Here is a 24123-nt window from a genome sequence, read left to right as displayed (position 1 = left end):
AGAGTGGCGCAGATTGCAATAGTGGTGTGGAGAAGTATAGGGCGGAGAAGGCTCTAAACTAACAGCGTGGCATAGATTGCAGTGACGGTGTGGAGAGGTATAGGGAGGAGAAGGCTCTAAACTAGGAGAGTGGCGTAGATTGCAGTGACGGTGTGGAGAGGTATAGGGAGGAGAAGGCTCTAAACTAGCAGATTGGCATAGATTGCAGTGACGGTGTGGAGAGGTATAGGGAGGAGAAGGCTCTAAACTAGCAGAGTGGCATAGATTGCAGTGACGGTGTGGAGAGGTATAGTGAGGAGAAGGCTCTAAACTAGCAGAGTGGCACAGATTGCAGTGATGGTATGGAGAGGTATAGGGAGGAGAAGGTTCTAAACTAGTAGAGTGGTATAGATTGCAGTGATGGTGTGGAGAGGTAGAGGGAGGAGAAGGCTCTAAACTAGCAAAGTGGCATAGATTGCAGTGATGGTGTGGAGAGGTATAGATAGGAGAAGGCTCTAAACTAGCAGCGTGGCATAGATTGCAGTGATGGTGTGGAGAAGTATAGGGAGGAGAAGGCTCTAAACTAGCAGAGTGGCATAGATTGCAGTGACGGTGTGGAGAGGTATAGGGAGGAGAAGGCTCTAAACTAGCAGAGTGGCATAGATTGCAGTGATGGTGTGGAGAGGTATAGGGAGGAGAAGGCTCTAAACTAACAGACTGCCATAGATTGCAGTGATGGTGTGGAGAGGTATAGGGAGGAGAAGGCTCTAAACTAACAACGTGGCACAGATTGCAATAGTGGTGTGGAGAGATATAGGGAGGAGAAGGTTATAAACTAACAGATTGGCATAGATTGCAATAGTGGTGTGGAGAGGTATAGGGAGGAGAAGGCTCTAAACTAACAGAGTGGCATCGAATGCAATAGTGGTGTGGAGAGGTATAGGGAGGAGAAGGCTCTAAACTAACAGAGTAGCACATATTGCAGTGATGGTGTGGAGAGGTATAGTGAGGAGAAGGCTCTAAACTAGCAGAGTGGCATAGATTGCAGTGATTGTGTGGAGAGGTATAGGGAGGAGAAGGCTCTAAACTAGCAGAGTGGCATAGATTGCAGTGATGGTGTGGAGAGGTATAGGGAGGAGAAGGTTATAAACTAACAGATTGGCATAGATTGCAATAGTGGTGTGGAGAGGTATAGGGAGGAGAAGGCTCTAAACTAACAGAGTGGCATTGATTGCAATAGTGGTGTGGAGAGGTATAGGGAGGAGAAGGCTCTAAACTAACAGAGTAGCACATATTGCAGTGATGGTGTGGAGAGGTATAGTGAGGAGAAGGCTCTAAACTAGCAGAGTGGCATAGATTGCAGTGATTGTGTGGAGAGGTATAGGGAGGAGAAGCTTCTAAATTAGCAGAGTGGCACAGATTGCAGTGATGGTGTGGAGAGGTATAGGGAGGAGAAGGCTCTAAACTAGCAGAGTGGCACAGATTGCAGTGATGGTGTGGAGAGGTATAGGGAGGAGAAAGCTCTAAACTAACAGAGTGGCACAGTTTGCAATAGTGATGTGGAAAGGTATAGGGAGGAGAAGGCTCTAAACTAACAGAGTAGCACATATTGCAGTGATGGTGTGGAGAGGTATAGTGAGGAGAAGGCTCTAAACTAGCACAGTGGCATCGATTGCAGTGATGGTGTGGAGAGGTATAGGGAGGAGAAGGCTCTAAACTAACAGAGTGGCACAGATTGCAGTGATGGTGTGGAGAGGTATAGGGAGGAGAAGGCTCTAAACTAACAGAGTGGCGCAGATTGCAATAGTGGTGTGGAGAAGTATAGGGCGGAGAAGGCTCTAAACTAACAGCGTGGCATAGATTGCAGTGATGGTGTGGAGAAGTATAGGGAGGAGAAGGCTCTAAACTAGCAGAGTGGCATAGATTGCAGTGACGGTATGGAGAGGTATAGGGAGGAGAAGGTTTTAAACTAGCAGCGTGGCATAGATTGCAGTGACGGTGTGGAGAAGTATAGGGAGGAGAAGGCTCTAAACTAGCAGAGTGGCATAGATTGCAGTGATGGTATGGAGAGGTATAGGGAGGAGAAGGCTCTAAACTAACAACGTGGCATAGATTGCATTGATGGTGTGGAGAGGTTTAGGGAGGAGAAGGCTCTAAACTAGCAGAGTGGCACAGATTGCAGTGATGGTGTGGAGAGGTATAGGGAGGAGAAGGCTCTAAACTAGCAGAGTGGCACGGATTGCAGTGATGGTGCGGAAAGGTATAGGGAGGAGAAGGCTCTAAACTAGCAGAGTGGCATAGATTGCAGTGATGGTGTGGAGAGGTATAGGGAGGAGAAGGCTCTAAACTAACAGACTGCCATAGATTGCAGTGATGGTGTGGAGAGGTATAGGGAGGAGAAGGCTCTAAACTAACAATGTGGCATAGATTACATTGATGGTGTGGAGAGGTTTAGGGAGGAGAAGGCTCTAAACTAGCAGAGTGGCACAGATTGCAGTGATGGTGTGGAGAGGTATAGTGAGAAGGCTCTAAACTAACAGAGTGGCAAAAATTGCAGTGATGGTGTGGAGAGGTATAGGGAGGAGAAGGCTCTAAACTAGCAGAGTGGCACAGATTGCAGTGATGGTGTGGAGAGGTATAGGTAGGAGAAGGCTCTAAACTAACAGAGTGGCATACATTGCAGTGATGGTGTGGAGAGGTAATGGGAGGAGAAGGATCTAAACTAGCAGAGTGGCACAGATTGCAGTGATGGTGTGGAGAGGTATAGGGAGGAGAAGGGTCTAAACTAACAGCGTGGCATAGATTGCAGTGATGGTGTGGAGAGGTATAGGGAGGAAAACGGTCTAAACTAATAGTGTGGCATAGATTGCAGTCATGGTGTGGAGAGGTAGAGGGAGGAGAAGGATCGAAACTAGCAGAGTGGCATAAATTGCAGTGACGGTGTGGAGAGGTATAGGGAGGAGAAGGCTCTAAACTAACAGCATGGCATAGATTGCAGTGATGGTGTGGAGAGGTATAGGGAGGAGAAGGCTCTAAACTAACAGCGTGGCATAGATTGCAGTGATGGTGTGGAGAGGTATAGGGAGGAGAAGGCTCTAAACTAACAGCGTGGCATAGATTGCAGTGATGGTGTGTAGAGGTATAGGGAGGAGAAGGTTCTAAACAGAGTGGCAGAGATTGCAGTGATGGTGTGGAGAGGTATAGGGAGGAGAAGGCTCTAAACTAACAGAGTGGCACAGATTGCAATAGTGGTGTGGAGAGGTATAGGGAGGAGAAGGCTCTAAACTAGCAGAGTGGCACAGATTGCAGTGATGGTGTGGAGAGGTATAGGGAGGAGAAGGCTCTAAACTAACAGCGTGGCATAGATTGCAGTGATGGTGTGGAGAGGTATAGGGAGGAGAAGGTTCTAAACTAACAGAGTGGCAGAGATTGCAGTGATGGTGTGGAGAGGTATAGGGAGGAGAAGGCTCTAAACTAACAGAGTGGCACAGATTGCAATAGTGGTGTGGAGAGGTATAGGGAGGAGAAGGCTCTAAACTAGCAGAGTGGCACAGATTGCAGTGATGGTGTGGAGAGGTATAGGGAGGAGAAGGCTCTAAACTAACAGCGTGGCATAGATTGCAGTGATGGTGTGGAGAGGTATAGGGAGGAGAAGGTTCTAAACTAACAGAGTGGCATAGATTGCAGTGATGGTGTGGAGAGGTATAGGGAGGAGAAGGCTCTAAACTAACAGATTGGCATAGATTTCAATAGTGGTGTGGAGAGGTATGGGGAGGAGAAGGCTCTAAACTAGCAGAGTGGCACAGATTGCAATAGTGATGTGGAGAGGTATAGGGAGGAGAAGGCTCTAAACTAACAGTGTGGCATAGATTGCAGTGACGGTGTGGAGAGGTATAGGGAGGAGAAGGCTCTAATCTAATAGAGTGGCATAGATTGCAGTGATGGTGTGGAGAGGTATAGGGAGGAGAAGGCTCCAAACTAGCAGAGTGGCATAGATTGCAGTGACGGTGTGGAGAGGTATAGGGAGGAGAACGCTCTAAACTAGCAGAGTGGCACAGATTGCAATAGTGGTGTGGAGAGGTATAGGAAGGAGAAGGCTCTAAGCTAGCAGAGTGGCACAGATTGCAATAGTGGTGTGGAGAGCTATAGGGAGGAGAAGGTTCTAAACTAGCAGAGTGGCATAGATTGCAGTGATGGTGTGGAGAGGTATAGGGAGGAGAAGGTTCTAAACTAGCAAAGTGGCACAGATTGCAATAGTGGTGTGGAGAGGTATAGGGAGGAGAAGGCTCTAAGCTAGCAGAGTGGCACAAATTGCAATAGTGTGGAGAGGTATAGGGAGGGGAAGGCTCTAAACTAACAGAGTGGCATGGATGGCATTGATGGTGTGGAGAGGGTTAGGGAGGAGAAGGCTCTAAACTAACAGATTAGCATAGATTGCAATAGTGGTCTGGAGAGGTATAGGGAGGAGAAGGCTCTAAACTAACAGAGTGGCACAGATTGCAGTGATGGTGTGGAGAGGTATAGTGAGGAGAAGGCTCTAAACTAGCAGAGTGGCATAGATTGCAGTGATTGTGTGGAGAGGAATAGGGAGGAGAAGGTTCTAAATTAGCAGAGTGGCAAAGATTGCAGTGATGACGTGGAGAGGTATAGGAAGGAGAAGGCTCTAAACTAACAGAGTGGCACAGATTGCAATAGTGGTGTGGAGAGGTATAGGAAGGAGAAGGCTCTAAACTAGCAGAGTGGCACAGATTGCAGTGATGGTGTGGAGAGGTATAGGGAGGAGAAGGCTCTAAACTAGCAGAGTGGCACAGATTGCAGTGATGGTGTGGAGAGGTATAGGGAGGAGAAGGCTCTAAACTAACAGAGTGGCACAGATTGCAATAGTGATGTGGAGAGGTATAGGGAGGAGAAGGCTCTAAACTAGCAGAGTGGCATCGATTGCAGTGATGGTGTGGAGAGGTATAGGGAGGAGAAGGCTCTAAACTAACAGAGTGGCGCAGATTGCAATAGTGGTGTGGAGAAGTATAGGGCGGAGAAGGCTCTAAACTAACAGCGTGGCATAGATTGCAGTGACGGTGTGGAGAGGTATAGGGAGGAGAAGGCTCTAAACTAGCAGAGTGGCATAGATTGCAGTGACGGTGTGGAGAGGTATAGGGAGGAGAAGGCTCTAAACTAGCAGATTGGCATAGATTGCAGTGACGGTGTGGAGAGGTATAGGGAGGAGAAGGCTCTAAACTAGCAGAGTGGCATAGATTGCAGTGACGGTGTGGAGAGGTATAGTGAGGAGAAGGCTCTAAACTAGCAGAGTGGCACAGATTGCAGTGATGGTATGGAGAGGTATAGGGAGGAGAAGGTTCTAAACTAGTAGAGTGGTATAGATTGCAGTGATGGTGTGGAGAGGTAGAGGGAGGAGAAGGCTCTAAACTAGCAAAGTGGCATAGATTGCAGTGATGGTGTGGAGAGGTATAGATAGGAGAAGGCTCTAAACTAGCAGCGTGGCATAGATTGCAGTGATGGTGTGGAGAAGTATAGGGAGGAGAAGGCTCTAAACTAGCAGAGTGGCATAGATTGCAGTGACGGTGTGGAGAGGTATAGGGAGGAGAAGGCTCTAAACTAGCAGAGTGGCATAGATTGCAGTGATGGTGTGGAGAGGTATAGGGAGGAGAAGGCTCTAAACTAACAGACTGCCATAGATTGCAGTGATGGTGTGGAGAGGTATAGGGAGGAGAAGGCTCTAAACTAACGTGGCACAGATTGCAATAGTGGTGTGGAGAGGTATAGGGAGGAGAAGGTTATAAACTAACAGATTGGCATAGATTGCAATAGTGGTGTGGAGAGGTATAGGGAGGAGAAGGCTCTAAACTAACAGAGTGGCATCGAATGCAATAGTGGTGTGGAGAGGTATAGGGAGGAGAAGGCTCTGAACTAACAGAGTAGCACATATTGCAGTGATGGTGTGGAGAGGTATAGTGAGGAGAAGGCTCTAAACTAGCAGAGTGGCATAGATTGCAGTGATTGTGTGGAGAGGTATAGGGAGGAGAAGGCTCTAAACTAACAGAGTGGTACAGATTGCAATAGTGGTGTGGAGAGGTATAGGGAGGAGAAGGTTCTAAACTAGCAGAGTGGCATAGATTGCAGTGATGGTGTGGAGAGGTATAGGGAGGAGAAGGTTATAAACTAACAGATTGGCATAGATTGCAATAGTGGTGTGGAGAGGTATAGGGAGGAGAAGGCTCTAAACTAACAGAGTGGCATCGATTGCAATAGTGGTGTGGAGAGGTATAGGGAGGAGAAGGCTCTAAACTAACAGAGTAGCACATATTGCAGTGATGGTGTGGAGAGGTATAGTGAGGAGAAGGCTCTAAACTAGCAGAGTGGCATAGATTGCAGTGATTGTGTGGAGAGGTATAGGGAGGAGAAGCTTCTAAATTAGCAGAGTGGCACAGATTGCAGTGATGGTGTGGAGAGGTATAGGGAGGAGAAGGCTCTAAACTAGCAGAGTGGCACAGATTGCAGTGATGGTGTGGAGAGGTATAGGGAGGAGAAGGCTCTAAACTAACAGAGTGGCACAGATTGCAATAGTGATGTGGAAAGGTATAGGGAGGAGAAGGCTCTAAACTAACAGAGTAGCACATATTGCAGTGATGGTGTGGAGAGGTATAGTGAGGAGAAGGCTCTAAACTAGCACAGTGGCATCGATTGCAGTGATGGTGTGGAGAGGTATAGGGAGGAGAAGGCTCTAAACTAACAGAGTGGCACAGATTGCAGTGATGGTGTGGAGAGGTATAGGGAGGAGAAGGCTCTAAACTAACAGAGTGGCGCAGATTGCAATAGTGGTGTGGAGAAGTATAGGGCGGAGAAGGCTCTAAACTAGCACAGTGGCATCGATTGCAGTGATGGTGTGGAGAGGTATAGGGAGGAGAAGGCTCTAAACTAGCAGAGTGGCATAGATTGCAGTGACGGTATGGAGAGGTATAGGGAGGAGAAGGTTTTAAACTAGCAGCGTGGCATAGATTGCAGTGACGGTGTGGAGAAGTATAGGGAGGAGAAGGCTCTAAACTAGCAGAGTGGCATAGATTGCAGTGATGGTATGGAGAGGTATAGGGAGGAGAAGGCTCTAAACTAACAACGTGGCATAGATTGCATTGATGGTGTGGAGAGGTTTAGGGAGGAGAAGGCTCTAAACTAGCAGAGTGGCACAGATTGCAGTGATGGTGTGGAGAGGTATAGGGAGGAGAAGGCTCTAAACTAGCAGAGTGGCACGGATTGCAGTGATGGTGCGGAAAGGTATAGGGAGGAGAAGGCTCTAAACTAGCAGAGTGGCATAGATTGCAGTGATGGTGTGGAGAGGTATAGGGAGGAGAAGGCTCTAAACTAACAGACTGCCATAGATTGCAGTGATGGTGTGGAGAGGTATAGGGAGGAGAAGGCTCTAAACTAACAATGTGGCATAGATTACATTGATGGTGTGGAGAGGTTTAGGGAGGAGAAGGCTCTAAACTAGCAGAGTGGCACAGATTGCAGTGATGGTGTGGAGAGGTATAGTGAGAAGGCTCTAAACTAACAGAGTGGCAAAAATTGCAGTGATGGTGTGGAGAGGTATAGGGAGGAGAAGGCTCTAAACTAGCAGAGTGGCACAGATTGCAGTGATGGTGTGGAGAGGTATAGGTAGGAGAAGGCTCTAAACTAACAGAGTGGCATACATTGCAGTGATGGTGTGGAGAGGTAATGGGAGGAGAAGGATCTAAACTAGCAGAGTGGCACAGATTGCAGTGATGGTGTGGAGAGGTATAGGGAGGAGAAGGGTCTAAACTAACAGCGTGGCATAGATTGCAGTGATGGTGTGGAGAGGTATAGGGAGGAAAACGGTCTAAACTAATAGTGTGGCATAGATTGCAGTCATGGTGTGGAGAGGTAGAGGGAGGAGAAGGATCGAAACTAGCAGAGTGGCATAGATTGCAGTGACGGTGTGGAGAGGTATAGGGAGGAGAAGGCTCTAAACTAACAGCATGGCATAGATTGCAGTGATGGTGTGGAGAGGTATAGGGAGGAGAAGGCTCTAAACTAACAGCGTGGCATAGATTGCAGTGATGGTGTGGAGAGGTATAGGGAGGAGAAGGCTCTAAACTAACAGCGTGGCATAGATTGCAGTGATGGTGTGTAGAGGTATAGGGAGGAGAAGGTTCTAAACAGAGTGGCAGAGATTGCAGTGATGGTGTGGAGAGGTATAGGGAGGAGAAGGTTATAAACTAACAGATTGGCATAGATTGCAATAGTGGTGTGGAGAGGTATAGGGAGGAGAAGGCTCTAAACTAACAGAGTGGCATCGATTGCAATAGTGGTGTGGAGAGGTATAGGGAGGAGAAGGCTCTAAACTAACAGAGTAGCACATATTGCAGTGATGGTGTGGAGAGGTATAGTGAGGAGAAGGCTCTAAACTAGCAGAGTGGCATAGATTGCAGTGATTGTGTGGAGAGGTATAGGGAGGAGAAGCTTCTAAATTAGCAGAGTGGCACAGATTGCAGTGATGGTGTGGAGAGGTATAGGGAGGAGAAGGCTCTAAACTAGCAGAGTGGCACAGATTGCAGTGATGGTGTGGAGAGGTATAGGGAGGAGAAGGCTCTAAACTAACAGAGTGGCACAGATTGCAATAGTGATGTGGAAAGGTATAGGGAGGAGAAGGCTCTAAACTAACAGAGTAGCACATATTGCAGTGATGGTGTGGAGAGGTATAGTGAGGAGAAGGCTCTAAACTAGCACAGTGGCATCGATTGCAGTGATGGTGTGGAGAGGTATAGGGAGGAGAAGGCTCTAAACTAACAGAGTGGCACAGATTGCAGTGATGGTGTGGAGAGGTATAGGGAGGAGAAGGCTCTAAACTAACAGAGTGGCGCAGATTGCAATAGTGGTGTGGAGAAGTATAGGGCGGAGAAGGCTCTAAACTAGCACAGTGGCATCGATTGCAGTGATGGTGTGGAGAGGTATAGGGAGGAGAAGGCTCTAAACTAGCAGAGTGGCATAGATTGCAGTGACGGTATGGAGAGGTATAGGGAGGAGAAGGTTTTAAACTAGCAGCGTGGCATAGATTGCAGTGACGGTGTGGAGAAGTATAGGGAGGAGAAGGCTCTAAACTAGCAGAGTGGCATAGATTGCAGTGATGGTATGGAGAGGTATAGGGAGGAGAAGGCTCTAAACTAACAACGTGGCATAGATTGCATTGATGGTGTGGAGAGGTTTAGGGAGGAGAAGGCTCTAAACTAGCAGAGTGGCACAGATTGCAGTGATGGTGTGGAGAGGTATAGGGAGGAGAAGGCTCTAAACTAGCAGAGTGGCACGGATTGCAGTGATGGTGCGGAAAGGTATAGGGAGGAGAAGGCTCTAAACTAGCAGAGTGGCATAGATTGCAGTGATGGTGTGGAGAGGTATAGGGAGGAGAAGGCTCTAAACTAACAGACTGCCATAGATTGCAGTGATGGTGTGGAGAGGTATAGGGAGGAGAAGGCTCTAAACTAACAATGTGGCATAGATTACATTGATGGTGTGGAGAGGTTTAGGGAGGAGAAGGCTCTAAACTAGCAGAGTGGCACAGATTGCAGTGATGGTGTGGAGAGGTATAGTGAGAAGGCTCTAAACTAACAGAGTGGCAAAAATTGCAGTGATGGTGTGGAGAGGTATAGGGAGGAGAAGGCTCTAAACTAGCAGAGTGGCACAGATTGCAGTGATGGTGTGGAGAGGTATAGGTAGGAGAAGGCTCTAAACTAACAGAGTGGCATACATTGCAGTGATGGTGTGGAGAGGTAATGGGAGGAGAAGGATCTAAACTAGCAGAGTGGCACAGATTGCAGTGATGGTGTGGAGAGGTATAGGGAGGAGAAGGGTCTAAACTAACAGCGTGGCATAGATTGCAGTGATGGTGTGGAGAGGTATAGGGAGGAAAACGGTCTAAACTAATAGTGTGGCATAGATTGCAGTCATGGTGTGGAGAGGTAGAGGGAGGAGAAGGATCGAAACTAGCAGAGTGGCATAGATTGCAGTGACGGTGTGGAGAGGTATAGGGAGGAGAAGGCTCTAAACTAACAGCATGGCATAGATTGCAGTGATGGTGTGGAGAGGTATAGGGAGGAGAAGGCTCTAAACTAACAGCGTGGCATAGATTGCAGTGATGGTGTGGAGAGGTATAGGGAGGAGAAGGCTCTAAACTAACAGCGTGGCATAGATTGCAGTGATGGTGTGTAGAGGTATAGGGAGGAGAAGGTTCTAAACAGAGTGGCAGAGATTGCAGTGATGGTGTGGAGAGGTATAGGGAGGAGAAGGCTCTAAACTAACAGAGTGGCACAGATTGCAATAGTGGTGTGGAGAGGTATAGGGAGGAGAAGGCTCTAAACTAGCAGAGTGGCACAGATTGCAGTGATGGTGTGGAGAGGTATAGGGAGGAGAAGGCTCTAAACTAACAGCGTGGCATAGATTGCAGTGATGGTGTGGAGAGGTATAGGGAAGAGAAGGTTCTAAACTAACAGAGTGGCATAGATTGCAGTGATGGTGTGGAGAGGTATAGGGAGGAGATGGCTCTAAACTAACAGAGTGGCACAGATTGCAATAGTGGTGTGGAGAGGTATAGGGAGGAGAAGGCTCTAAACTAGCAGAGTGGCACAGATTGCAGTGATGGTGTGGAGAGGTATAGGGAGGAGAAGGCTCTAAACTAACAGTGTGGCATAGATTGCAGTGATGGTGTGGAGAGGTATAGGGAGGAGAAGGTTCTAAACTAACAGAGTGGCATAGATTGCAGTGATGGTGTGGAGAGGTATAGGGAGGAGATGGCTCTAAACTAACAGAGTGGCACAGATTGCAATAGTGGTGTGGAGAGGTATAGGGAGGAGAAGGCTCTAAACTAGCAGAGTGGCACAGATTGCAGTGATGGTGTGGAGAGATAGCCCTTGGAATCGCTTTCATTGCTTGTGCCATGGTGGTGACCAAAGAAATGTGCAGAGTGCATTAACAGCTGCCTACACACAGTGATGGTGAGTGATCATAAGAGGACGCCATGACATCCGAGCTTAAATCAGCCTGTTGGTCTGTTGTACACAGTAAAGGTGACCAAGAACGCCAACCTGCCAGGTGAGCCATTGGAGCCAGGGTTGTGCGCAGATTATCCCGCATAAACACCCCATAAGAACTAGAGGCCATTTTATCACGGCCCTACAGAATATGAAATTCTTCTTAGAAAAATGGCACACCGTGACAAGTGGATGTCACTGCGGCGCACGAGATGAGAAGTGTTGAATGTTGCACTCACTAAGGTAGCCCAGGGAAGTTTAGTAATTAGTGATAATAATGGCGGCAGCTCCCTTTGTCTACCTTTGAGGCCAATAAGAGTGCAGTGGATTTAGAAGCACAATGACTCACTAGCAACATGAAAAGGGAACGCAGGAAACATTTGCCGCCCTAATAGATGCGGCCCCAGAGCACAGAGGTAGCGAGCGGGCGCCAATAACACGCATACATAGGCAATATGAAGGAACTAGAACCCATTTATGAGCAATCGAAACATGTAAGAAATATCGAGTTTACTCATTAATTCACAGGTTGTGTTTTTGAAAGAAAGTAACATCACATACAGAAAGAGGAGAATACACACTAGCACAACGGACATTTGAATACATTGTGATGTGGTGCTTTTAGAAAGAAAATGAAAATTGTATATGGTTTAAACTACTTGTTCTCCAGCATGGGTCTGGCATGGATTCACATGCTCATGAATACTCCCTGTCATCAGGCTGGGAATCCTCTGTAAAAGAAAAAACAGTTTCACTTTCACTTTAAAACAGTATTTCTCCTCTAAACCAATCACTGTCCTCTTGGTCATACTGCCTCAAGCCAATGACAGTCCTCTCCCTAAGCTCCACCCCTGGAGGCCATCTTCAGATTTGGTAAGCATGTAAATTGGCAGTATGAACCCAAGAAGAGCCACAGAGTGGAAGGAGGGGGGGGTTGCATGTGAATCCATGCCAGACCCATGCTGGAGAACAAGAGTTACAGGTGAGTACTTAAACCTTCTCCAGCATGGGGTCTGGCATGGATTCACAGAAAACTCTTTGTGCATGCCATGCAAAACTTCAAGGAATGAGCAAGATCCAGCAAATGCAACACCCTCTCCACTGGCGACGACAGATTGAGGAAGAAAACAGACGACACCAAATGCTTATTGAGGTGGAACTCCATCGGCACTTTAGGCAAAAAGGTGGGGTGTGTAGCGTGGAAGGATAAGTACAGCTGCTTGCAGGACAGGGCCTGGATCTCCCCAACCCACACTGCCGAGGTGATCGCCATGAGGGACGCCGTCTTCCACCGGAGGAACTTCAGGGGGGCCTGATGCGTTGGTTAAAAGGGTGCCCCCATGAGTTTAGTCAAAACCACATTCAGTTCCCAGGCTGGACCTGGAGCCTTCACGGACAGAAAAGTCCTGAAGAGTCCTCTGATGAACTCCTTGCCGAGTCTGTGAGACCACAGAGAAGGCCTACCCGCCGTCCTGGTGTAACGGGATATGGTGGCCAAGTGCACCTTGATAGTTGTATGAGACAGTCCAACCTTGGCCAAGGAAAGCAGGTATGGCAAGAGCTGCGGGCCATGATGCACAGGGGAGTGATCTTCTATGCCCGCCACCGCACAGAGAATCTCTTCCGTTTATGGGTGTAGCACCTTAACTTGGAACAGGCTCTGGCCTTGACCAAGATGTCCCTACATTCTGTACGCAAAAACGAATGTCCAAATCCCAGGGCTGCAGGAACCAGGCCCTGTAGTTCAGTGATGCTGGCTTGTAATGCAGCATTCCTCCTCCTTCTCTGGCGAGAAGATATGGAAGTTGAGGCAGCCTGTTGGATAGCGCTGCCGACAGAAATAGCCGGTCCAGATACCATATCTGCCACGGCCACACCCTGGCGACAAGTATCAACCTGCAGTGACACTGTCTGAGTGCGATGATCACTAGTAGCAGGAGTGGGAACGGAGGGAAGGCGTAAAGGAAGAGTATCTCCCACGGGAACGAGAAAGCATCCCCCAGGCTTTTCAGTTGTGGGAACCTGCTGGTGAACCTCTGACACTTGGAGTTTGTCGCTGTCATGAAGAGGTTGATCTGGGGCTGATACCACTCGCAGAATAGGAGATCCACTTTGGTCCTGGGGAAGCTTCCACTTGTGACAAGAACATATCGCCCTGCTGAGTGAGTCTGCAATGGTGCTCTTGGTGCCCGCCAGGTGGAACGGGATGAGAAACATGTCCTGACAAATGGCCCAGTGCCACAGCTTCTGTTTCTCCTTGAAGAGAGCCGGAGAGTGTTTTCTGCCCTGCTTCCAGATGTAGGACATGGTGGTGGTGTTGTCCATGAAGATCCCCACCACCTTGCCCTTCAGCAATGACGGGAAGGACTTGAGGGCCCAGAAGATGGCCTGAAGCTCCAGGACGTTGATGTGAAGAGCCTTTTCTTCTGGCAGCCAGAGGCCCCTGGCATGCAACTGTCCAGTGTGAGCCCCCCAACTTTCCAGGGAAGCATCCGTGGTGACCATCACCCGGCACGGATGGACTTTGAACGGGCCCCTTCTGAGAAGTGAGGGTGCACATTCCACCGCTGTACTGCCTGTTGGAACTCCCCATTTAGTGTGATCTTGTCCTTCCTGAGACCTGCAGCCACCTCACATCCAGAAACCTTCTAGGAGGAGTCTAATGTGCAGTCTGCAAAGGCGGACGAGGTTGATGCACAAGGTCATCATGCCCAGTAGTGACTTGACGGCTCGCACTGTAGCTGACTGTGGTGACGATAGATGCTGTACTTTCCCCAGGATGGCTAACTCCCTCTCTTCCGATGGCGATGCCACACACGTCTCTGTGTTGAGACGGGTACCTACAAACAGAGCATTCTGCAATGGCTCTAAGCAGACCTTCAGATAATTTATGGAAAATCCCACATCCTTCAGCAGATGCACTGACCTCGTCATGTGTTTTCTCGCCAACTTGTGGGAGCGGGATCGGACGAGCCAATCATCCAGGTAAGGGTGACATGGATGCCCTTGAGATGAATATGCGCTTTGTAAAGGTCGAAGGAGAGCGCCTTGAAGTGATAGTGTTGTCCCTGTACCATGAACCGTAGGAATTTGCGGTGTTTCCTGTGGATGGGGATGTGGAAGTAGGCATCCTCCAGATCTAGCGATGCCAGGAAGTCGCCTTGTTCCAGCTGGCTCAGCATGTGCTGCAACGTGACTAGCCAGAATTTATGGGACTTCAAGTACTTGTTGAGGCGTCTTCGATCCAGGATCTGCCTTCACCATCCTGTCTTCTTTTAGATAAAGTATCTGGAGTACCCCCCTGAGGCCCGCAGATGCTCAGGGACAGGCATCTATTGCCCCTTTTTTAACATGGCGTGGACCTCCTGCAGCAGCTGAGCGATGTGCTGTTCTTGTCGAGCCACAGGGGGAATTAGAGGGCATCTGTGTTGGAACTCCGAGGTGTGCCCCTGGCCGAGAGTGTCCAGCACCTATCTGTCAGTGGTGATGGTCTTCCATGCACTGACAAACCTTACCAGCTGGCCTCCCACTGGGGTGCACAAGTGGGGGCCCCGAGTCCACGGCCGTTCAGGCATGTTTCGGGGCCCTACCCTGCGGGCAGCGCCGATGCGGTCCTCTGTAGCCTCTTGTGACGTGGAGTGGGAAGGGTGACGATAAGGGGTGTTACATCACTTCGAGGACCTGCCAGATTTTCTTCTCAAGGAACAAAAGGACACCAACCGACATTGCTGCAGGGTACCCAGGGAACATGTCGTCTCTGTGTCCATTTTGATCACCTGCAGAGACTCGTTGACGGTCTTGCCAAAGAGGTTCTCACCATCAAATGGCATATCCAATACCTTGGACTGAACGTCCAGTCTGAAGTTGATTGCTTTGAGCCATCCTGCTCCCGAAAGAGACATTCCTTTGCCCATTTGCCCAAAATCTGTGCCTGCGATGTCTACAGCCATTGTAATGGCGCGGTCCGAGACACCAGTCTGCTGTAGCAGTCTTTCTTTGTCTTTTTCAAAAATCCCCAGCAGACCTCTCATCCCTCTTCATCATGGTCTAGATGCAGTCAATACAGGCATTTATGGTGTCGATCTTCGACATACACATTCCTTAATCCACACTTGGCACAGAGTTTAAAGAGGCACTCTTTTCTTTGGACATGGTGGAAAGGCACGCAATAGGCTCAAGCCTGGGTTTTCTCGAAACTCGATGAAAGATCCACTATGCAGTATGTTCTTTACTGACAGTGGGTCTCCGCTGCTGGTAACCAACCTTAGATCGAATGATAAGACAAAAAAATTGGGCAAAATCTATCAAGATTTGTTGAAAAAACACTTGAAATTTGAAAATAGCTCAGAGAGCAACAAGAAGGCTCCCAACACTGAAGCGTGTGGTAAACATTTGAAGATGGCCACCATGGGAGAGGACTGTCCTTGGATGGGGGATTTATGACCCAGAGGACAGTGATTGGTTTAGAGGAGAAATACAGTTTTAAAGTTAAAGTGAAACAGTTTTTTCTTTTAGCAAGGAATCCCAGCTTGATGACAGGGAATATTCATGAGCATGTAAATCCATGCCAGACCCCATGCTGGAGAAACAATGAAATATAGCAGCATTACATTTTGTAAATAGATCAGATATGAATATTTATGTTATCAGTTTTCCCCTGAAGAATTTCCTGTGAATTAGTTGATGGAAGAAACGAAACATGTTGGGCAAGTGCGCATGAATATAATGAAGTTGTGTAAATTTAATGGGTCAATGAGAGTATAAATTATATGTTAATTGGGATTTGTGTGTATAGGTCAGAAAGTACAATTTGAAAGACTGGCCATGCCAGAAAGGACTAAGTGAGACCTGAGTGGTTGGAAAGGACATATTGTACTAATCGTAGTGCAGGATTTAGGTTAGGATTTATCTAGATTGTTCCAAGGGGAAAAAGATAGAAAGAGTGTTTGCCCTTAGGCCATCATGACCAGGCATGCTGTGATTAGACAAACGTGGTTACGGATCTCTACTCACCATCCTGGGGTAGAGGGATGCCTGGCTACAGAGGGAACCCCCGGGTGGAGATGAAAGAGGCAGGGTTAGCCCTTCATGGGCCCCTTCTCAAACCCTTCAATAAACACCCTTGCACTGTCTTTGAGATGTGGTGTGTTATTGAGGCCATCTGTGACAAAAGGCTGATTGGTGTTATAATAAGCACTTCTAATGCCGTGTTTTGGCGGTAAAATGGCAGAATTACCTCCAGCATTTTGCTAGAGGTTTTTCCTCAGCCTTACCTCCAAACTCTTAGTTTGGTGGTGCAGTAATACAGTGGTAACTCTGTTACCACTGCACAACCACCGCTTCTGGCCACACTGCCAGACTCATAATGAGGCCTTAAGAAAATCCTCAATGCACAGTCATACATTTCAAGTCAAAGTTCACATTTGTACGATGGACAGAGAGGAAATTACCTTGCATTGTATCACCCATTCTGTAAATGTGCTACACTCGACACTAGGCTCAGATATGTGCCACACTCTGTACTAGGCTCAGATATGTGCCGCACTCTACAGTAGGCTCAGATATGTGCCACACTCTGTACTAGGCTCAGATATGTGCCACACTCTACACTAGGCTCAGATATGTGCCACGCTCTGTATTAGGCTCAGATATGTGCCACGCTCTGTACTAGGCTCAGATATGTGCCACACTCTACACTAGGCTCAGAATCCTACAGTCTGTAAAATGACAAATAATATAAAAACCTTTGGCTTTTTCAACAGAGAACAGAGACATGACTGAAACCAAGAGTTTGCGAATAAAGATGAGACGATGTGATATACAGAGGACGATGAGAAATCCCGCAGAAGATGCACAAGCTGGAGAGAACGCCTCAATGGAGAGTCAAACGCCCGACACATCTATAGAGTTCCAGACAAAGGAGAAAGCATTTCCCTGCAGTATTTGTGGGATGTGCTTCACTAAAAGGTCTGATCTAATCCTACACAACAGATCCCACATGGGTGAACGACCCTATAAGTGTAAAAGGTGCGAGAAAAGCTTCAGAAAGTCTTCAACTCTGTGCAAGCATCAGAGCATCCATCCTTTGGTTAAGCCACACAACTGCACAAAATGCTTGAAAAGCTTCCTTAAATCCTCAGCGCTGATAAGGCATCAGAAGATCCATCCTGGGGATAAGCCCTACACCTGCACAGAGTGTAAGAAATGCTTCACTGACTCCTTAACTCTGAGAAGCGATCAGAGGTTCCACACTGGAAAGAAGCAATACACGTGCACAGAGTGCAACAAGAGCTTCTATCAAGCCTCACACCTAGTAGCGCATCAGTGGAGCCATACTGGGGAGAAGCCCTATAAGTGTTCAGAGTGCAGCAAACGCTTTCAAATGTCCTCACACCTAATATCCCACCAGAGGAGTCACACTGGAGAGAAGCCCTATAAGTGCACAGAGTGCAAGAAGAGCTTCAGTGACTCCTCAGCTCTGAGAAGCCATCAAATGAATCACACTGGAGAGAGGCCCTACAAGTGCACAGAGTGCAAGAATAGCTTCTGCAACGCTGCAACACTGAGAACCCATCATAGGATCCATACTGGAGAGATGCCCTACACTTGCACAGAGTGCAATAAAAGCTTCCATCAATCCTCACACCTTACATCCCATCAGAGGCTTCATACTGGGGAGAAGCCCTATAAGTGCACAGAGTGCCAACAAAGCTTCAGTAACTCCTCAGGTCTTACAAGGCATCAGAGGATTCATACTGGGGAGAAGTCCTATAAGTGCACAGAGTGCGAAAAAAGCTTCCATCAAGCCTCTCACCTAATATCCCATCAGAGGATTCATACGGGGGAGAAGCCCTTTAAATGCACAGAGTGCAAACAAAGCTTCAGTGACTCCTCAGCTCTACGAAAGCATCAGAGGATTCATACTGGGGAGAAGTCCTATAAATGCACAGAGTGCGAAAAAAGCTTCAGTCAATCCTCAACTCTGAAAATCCATCAGAGGATTCACACCGGGGAGAAGCCTTACACGTGCACAGAGTGCAAGAAAAGCTATAAGCAATTCTCAGCTCTGCAATGCCATCATAGGATCCATACTGGGGAGAACCCCTACAAGTGCAAAGAGTGCAAGAGAAGCTTCAGTCAGTCCTCAAACCTGGTAACCCATCAGAGGACGCATACTGGGGAAAAGCCCTACAAATGCACAGAGTGCAAGGAATGTTTCAGTCAGTCCTCAACTCTGAGAGGTCATTATAGGGTCCACACTGGAGAGAAGCCCTACAAGTGCACAGAGTGCAAGAAAAGCTTCAGTTATACCACAGGTCTGAGAAAGCATCAGAGAATCCATTCTATTACAAAGAATGGAGAACCACCCAGTCTTTAAGAGATCTTTGAAGATGGTAGCCCTCCTATGGTTCTCAAGTGTGCCGATGTTGTGGATTTCTTTTGTCTTTGATTAGCAAAGATAAATGATTAGATGATTGTCTGTTCCATAACAACACAGCTTAAAATATGCGAGATAATGGGTAAATGCAGTCCACAGAAAACCACAAATGAATTTGAATAAAAGAAATGCAATCGCCTCAACAATCGAGACTTGAAAACCAAGGTGAACCATGCAAATAAACTACAGCATCGGAAGTGGTCACAGGTTGTGTTGCAGCATGACACATAGCGTTGTAGGGTCCTTTCCTCAAGGTTGAGCGACAAGTTTTATTGGCGGCTCAGAGAAAAAGAGAAGCTCCTCTAATGGCAGGGAGGACAGACAAGTGTGAGGACAAGTTGATGGAAACAAAAAAAGGAACGGGAAGGAAAAGGTTTATGGTGAAGATAAAAAGGGGCCCACAACTGCTTGTAAATCAGTTAAGAGGATTGAACATAGTAATGTGGTTATTGTGGATTGCTGTGCCATTGATGAGAGCGAAGTGTAAGGGAGGCATGGTATCACAGGTAGACACTGACACAAGAGTTGCACGTTTCAAAACCTTTATTATTAAATTCAAGGGGGTTGGACAAACTCCTGTCTGGCCCTATAACTAAGATGGGAGTAATCTCGACCATCAAATAATAAAGAAACAGTCCTAGTCAGTCTTAGTCAAACAATAAAGGCCTATACTAACAAAAACCTAATACCTGCCCTCACTATAACACACTCTAATTTGATATAGGGAATATTAATCAGTATTAATTCTCGTCCCCACGTTGTATAGCATAGGGTTAGGTGGAACACTGGACGGATGAACACACTTTGGCTTGCGACACAGTTAGGTGGCTGGCTCAGCCCTCCAGAATCTTCTTGGCCATTCAAGTCTGAGTCATATTTTCACAGTCTTTACCTCTCGGCTTCCTCTGGCCCCCTAGTCCAGGTCATCCTTCAAGCTTCTTCACAGTTTCAACAAAACAGTTTCGAAGTATAGTATTTGGTCACAGTACAATATACGTTCCCCTCAATCAGGCTTTCACCTCGGTGGGGTTCCCTTCCCCAAGCTTTCTTCACCTTCCACACTATAGGTTCTGCTCATTTGGGCTCAAACCACCTTTCGTATTCTGATTTTGCTGTGGAAGACTTTCGAAACTGGGAGGATTTTTGCTCTCACCTCCACATGACCACTTCAACCCTCCTTTCTTTCTTTACTTCCACTTCACCTATATTCCTTCAGTTCCAATTTCTCTTGGAAAATGTACTTGCTTTTCAAACGTGGGGGGGTCCATCAGTCGGGCTGAGACCCTCCTTTTACTTTCACAAACGGGTCTCCCTCGGTCGGGCTCGGACCCTTCTCTTACCTTTCACACGGGTCTCCCTCAGTTGGGCTCAGACCCTCCTTTCGTTCTCTGGGCAGATTCAACTAAACAAAGTTCAACAGTTTGTGAGCTTTTCACTTAACCCTCATCATCTCTCACTTCCCACTGCATCTACAGCTTTAAAACATTTACAGAGACTTTGGGGGTCATTCCGAGTATGGAGGTAACCATGCCGCTATTAGCGGCACGGCAACCCCCATACCGGGTCCGGGTTCCTTGAATGAGGAATTACCGGGCCGTTCTGACCTTGGAGGGCCCGGTAATTCCTCATTCAAGGAACCCAGACCCAGTACATCCCCATTCCCATTCGAGCCCCCATAGGGCTCAATGGAATGGGGAGGGTGCTAACAACTAACCCGTTAATAACGGGCCATTGTTTGCACCCTGGGCATCTCGCGGGACCCGCTAAGGACGCCTGGTTTTACCAGGCGTCCTTAGCGGGTCCTGCGAGCAGAACTCGTAATGGGGGCAGTAAGGGGTTGATGTCTCCGGCTCCCTTACCGGCGCCGTTAACGCCTTACCGCCAGGGTCGGAATGACCCCCTTTGAATTGGGCAATCTCACTTCGCCGGACCACTCTGCTACTTTGTATTTCATATTCACAGTTATTAACAATGGATTCACTTTCTCTCGCAGTTTATCGGTGCTCGCGTAACCTTGATCCCTACGATAATGTTGCAAACCCGGACCTGGCTTTCTTTGCTTCCCTCAACTAACTGGTCATGTTAAGATCCTTTCCGTCTTTCGCGCCTTTGATGAAGGAGTTAAGATTGTTACCACTGCCGCTTCTGCGCCTCCCCGACTATGCCGTTCATCTGCGAGGGTGGCTGGTAACCTTGTAACACTCTGAAGACTCTTTCTCCCTTCCAGCTGGGCTGTCGTGCGCAATCCTCACAGCCTTTCGGAAATAACGATCTTTCGCCATGGGGTGTTCTCTGGCTCCCTGCCCCTTTGGATTAACCACTCGGGTGGTCGCTCTCCTTCGCCTGGTTCACCATAGCCCTGGAGGGACTGCTCCTTCTCATGCACCGCATTGCTCAACTATTCAACCATAAAATAAATGTCTCTGGGCTTCAGGTCCATTAATGCAATTTTCTCATTTCGCTCCCACTTCGCCAGCTCCCCTAAAACATCATTCTGGTAGTTTTGGGAGCTGCATGTTTTAAAATAGGATTCTTCCTGAGGTCATGGTCTCACAACCTGCCCTCAAAGGCCTGGACTATAGTATCGGACTCAGGGGAGGAGCTCTGGCTTGGGCACTGCCAGGTAACCCCAGCGACCCCTGGTGTGGCTCCCTAGAGAAAGAGCTCCCTCACCATACAGAAGCCTTCCCTGTACTCACAGGCTCAGTTTTGTGGCAGTCCTTCTTCCTCCAGGCCTGCCAGGGTTCCTCTAGCTGCACTTCCTTCCTCCTGGCCTCTGTGCTTCCTCCAGCATCCCCAGCTCACTCAAAGTGTGCCTGTGTGCTCCACCTTTTATACTGGCTGGAAGAATTAACAGGAGTCAGTTCTGAGTGGTTTTGCAGACCTGCCTGACTCTGCCTGACCTTGTTAATGGGACAAAATGGAGGTTGCCCATATGAATCCATGATACATTGTTTCCTATGGGCAATCTTCATGGCTCCGACTTGCCTCTTCTTCGTCTCAGTGATTTTAGGAAAAAGCAGTGGGGAGGAATTATGGGAGTTGTAGTGTTTCTCAGTGTTTGTGGAAAAATTATAAGAAATGTAGTTAGGAAAAGGGGAACAATGATGGTGCTGTAAAACATGGGTTGATATATGTGTTCTGCTTTTCCTGGTTCTCCTACACCTCCCTTTTGTGTTGGTACCTGTTGGCATTGGGGAGGGGTAAAGGTATAGGATTCAGATTGGTACATGACGGTCGAGGGTATGTCTGGTAGGGAGGTGTAGGATAGCCCGCTCTAGGAGAAAACAGACTAACACCCGAGCTGTATACCTGATGTGTCCAAATACAATAGGCAATTACTGACCGACACTCACACCTGACTTCCATTAAGCTTTCCCACGCGGATAAAAGGCATAGCACGAGAGCACACTCTGAGCGAGGCCAAACACATCAGGAAACAGCAGTTTCGGGATGGCAGCTGAACGAGAGAAGAAAGACATCAAAACAGGAGGGAATCGCAAGCTGAGAAGTTCCCATGACCTTTCTGACAAGAAGCTGTTACTTTCAAGAGCCCTCGAGATTAGAAAGCATAAGACCAGGAAACCAAGCTAAAGAATCCTGTATTGTGTGTCAGAGATACGCCGGGGCCCTCTCCCGTCAGTAATCGAGGTCGGGAGAAGCAGCAGCCGCCGTGGTACAGTCATTGGCTCCAAGAACAAAGCAGCGTCAGTGGAATCAAAACAGCTGGTGAGTTGGCGAGACCGATACAAGAGCTGTCTGTGTTGAAGCCAAGGTTGCAAGCAGCAACATTGTATGGCGACCGTTGGCATGAATATTATTAAAACACGTGTGATAAAAGACGCACGTAAAGTCGAACTGCTCGTGAATGTTTGAACTTTGAAAAGGAAGATATGATGCCTTTGACAGAGTGATCCAGCACCACTTGTGCTCAATCGAAGGTCTCTAAGATATCCAGCTGAGAAGTGGCAAAAATGAAAGTTAAAGGGTTGCATTAAGAGGAGAACGAAGAATTGTGAATCGAAGTGGTCCTGCGACGGATCAAGCACAATCCTGCACACAGTCGAAAGTCTTCGAATTTGATATAATAAAGAACGTTTGGAAAATGTTATAATTTGGTCTGAGCCCGGTGTAGGCGGAACAGGGGTGTACAATGAATCACCAGAGAAGTTGTGCATATGACAATCCTGAGGAGAAAGGAACTTTAAATGTTGGTTTGTCGTATTAGGCCCTCTGAAATAAGAGACTTTGAATGACAAAGAGACTTTGGCACAGAAGGTCCTGATACTGAGATTTTGAACTGCATCCTCGTGCTGGAAAAGCCAGAGTGTGGGCTAAGCTCGAATGTGCGGCCTTGTCTTGTGCTGAAAACGTGGGGAAGGGACGCTAATGGCTCAACTATCCTGACATATCATTTCTTGAACACAGATTAAATGACACCAAAGCGTAAATACCTAAATGCTAATTATATATTTATTATAATCTACAAGAAAAGAAATTTGGTCAACCTCTGCAGTATCTACTTAAATTCCCCCAATCTTTTTGGAGGAAGTAATTTATGAGGATCTGCGTCAATCTTTTTTCTTTCCTGAAGCTATTAGGACCTTGTTTAATAATCAAAAAAACTAAAATAATGTGTAAAATATGTTGTCATGTCTCATTGGAAACCCTTCAACACCTTGTGGTGTTTTGTCCTGTTTTGAGATATCTAAGACTTAAGTACTTCTCAAATTGTGTATAACATTCTTTCCCACACCAGTTTGTATATAGAGGTAAGGATTGGCAATAGAATTGTTAGTATAGGCCCTTTTATTTTGACATACTCAACTAGAACTGATTTATTATTATTTGATGGTCGTTGCTTGCTCCCATCTTTAGATTTAGGATTAGATAGACATTTTCCAACCCCAATTGACGTTCAATAAACACCCTTGAACTGTGGTCACTTGTGTCTGTCTTACTGTTTGATACCATGCCTTCCTTACAGAACTCAACAGCAATGACCCTTCTACAGCCACCCCAGAAGAGGATACCAAGGGGGTTGATAGGGAAAAGCCCCAGGATTTTTCACAGAAGCAAATGAAATGCCTGCTGGTGTAGCACCATTGGTGGGGTGTTACCCTGCAGAGGCGCAATACAGTGTGAGCTCCTTCCCGAATTCCCTGACCTGCCTGACTTTTCAATGGAACCACATCAGATTGCCGGATAGAATTTACTTGCCACATCGGAGACACATTTACACCATTGTCCGGTGCCCATCTAAGCGTCCCGTCACACGCAGCTTCCTGTTCTGGGAGTAAGTATTCTATGATTGGGAAATGAGGACGACAACAGACACTTGCCACGATTGAGCAGATAAGAATATTGATCTCCAGAGTGATAATGCCACAATCATTGCAGGAGCTCATCACAGAAACTGCAATGAGAATAATATGCCGTTGAGGAACTGTTGAGGTGCCCGAAGTCCACGAAGTGGTACCGATAAAATATATTAAGTGCATGGAAGGTTGGGGTGTCTGTGTCTCACAATTAACATTATTGATAGTCATTATATTTAAGGAGGCCCTGCATCAAACTAATAATTCAATAAGTACACTACAGGCTGAGGATTCCTCTATACTTCTCTGTAAGCTTGAGACAGTCGTAAGGTGG

The 24123-nt window shown here is 47.4% G+C and overlaps 1 protein-coding gene across 1 annotated transcript in view; it reads left to right on the top strand.

The window, feature by feature from the left end:
* The window catches only part of LOC138468421 (zinc finger protein 271-like), a 343521-nt gene extending 320080 nt beyond the window's left edge, over nucleotides 1-23441 (top strand). Inside the window, exon 3 of the mRNA XM_069608976.1 lies at nucleotides 16796-23441. Coding sequence (XP_069465077.1) covers nucleotides 16796-18411 — 1616 coding nt within the window. The 3' untranslated portion in view covers nucleotides 18412-23441. The remainder of the gene's footprint in view (nucleotides 1-16795) is intronic.
* The last annotated feature ends 682 nt before the right edge of the window (nucleotides 23442-24123 follow it).

This window comes from Ambystoma mexicanum, chromosome 4q (assembly GCF_040938575.1).
Source record: "Ambystoma mexicanum isolate Mex_15411 chromosome 4q, UKY_AmexF1_1, whole genome shotgun sequence".
Taxonomy (NCBI): Eukaryota; Metazoa; Chordata; class Amphibia; order Caudata; family Ambystomatidae; genus Ambystoma; species Ambystoma mexicanum.
The sequence above is the reverse complement of the archived record's forward strand: the minus strand, read 5'-3'. Positions and strand labels throughout refer to the sequence as shown.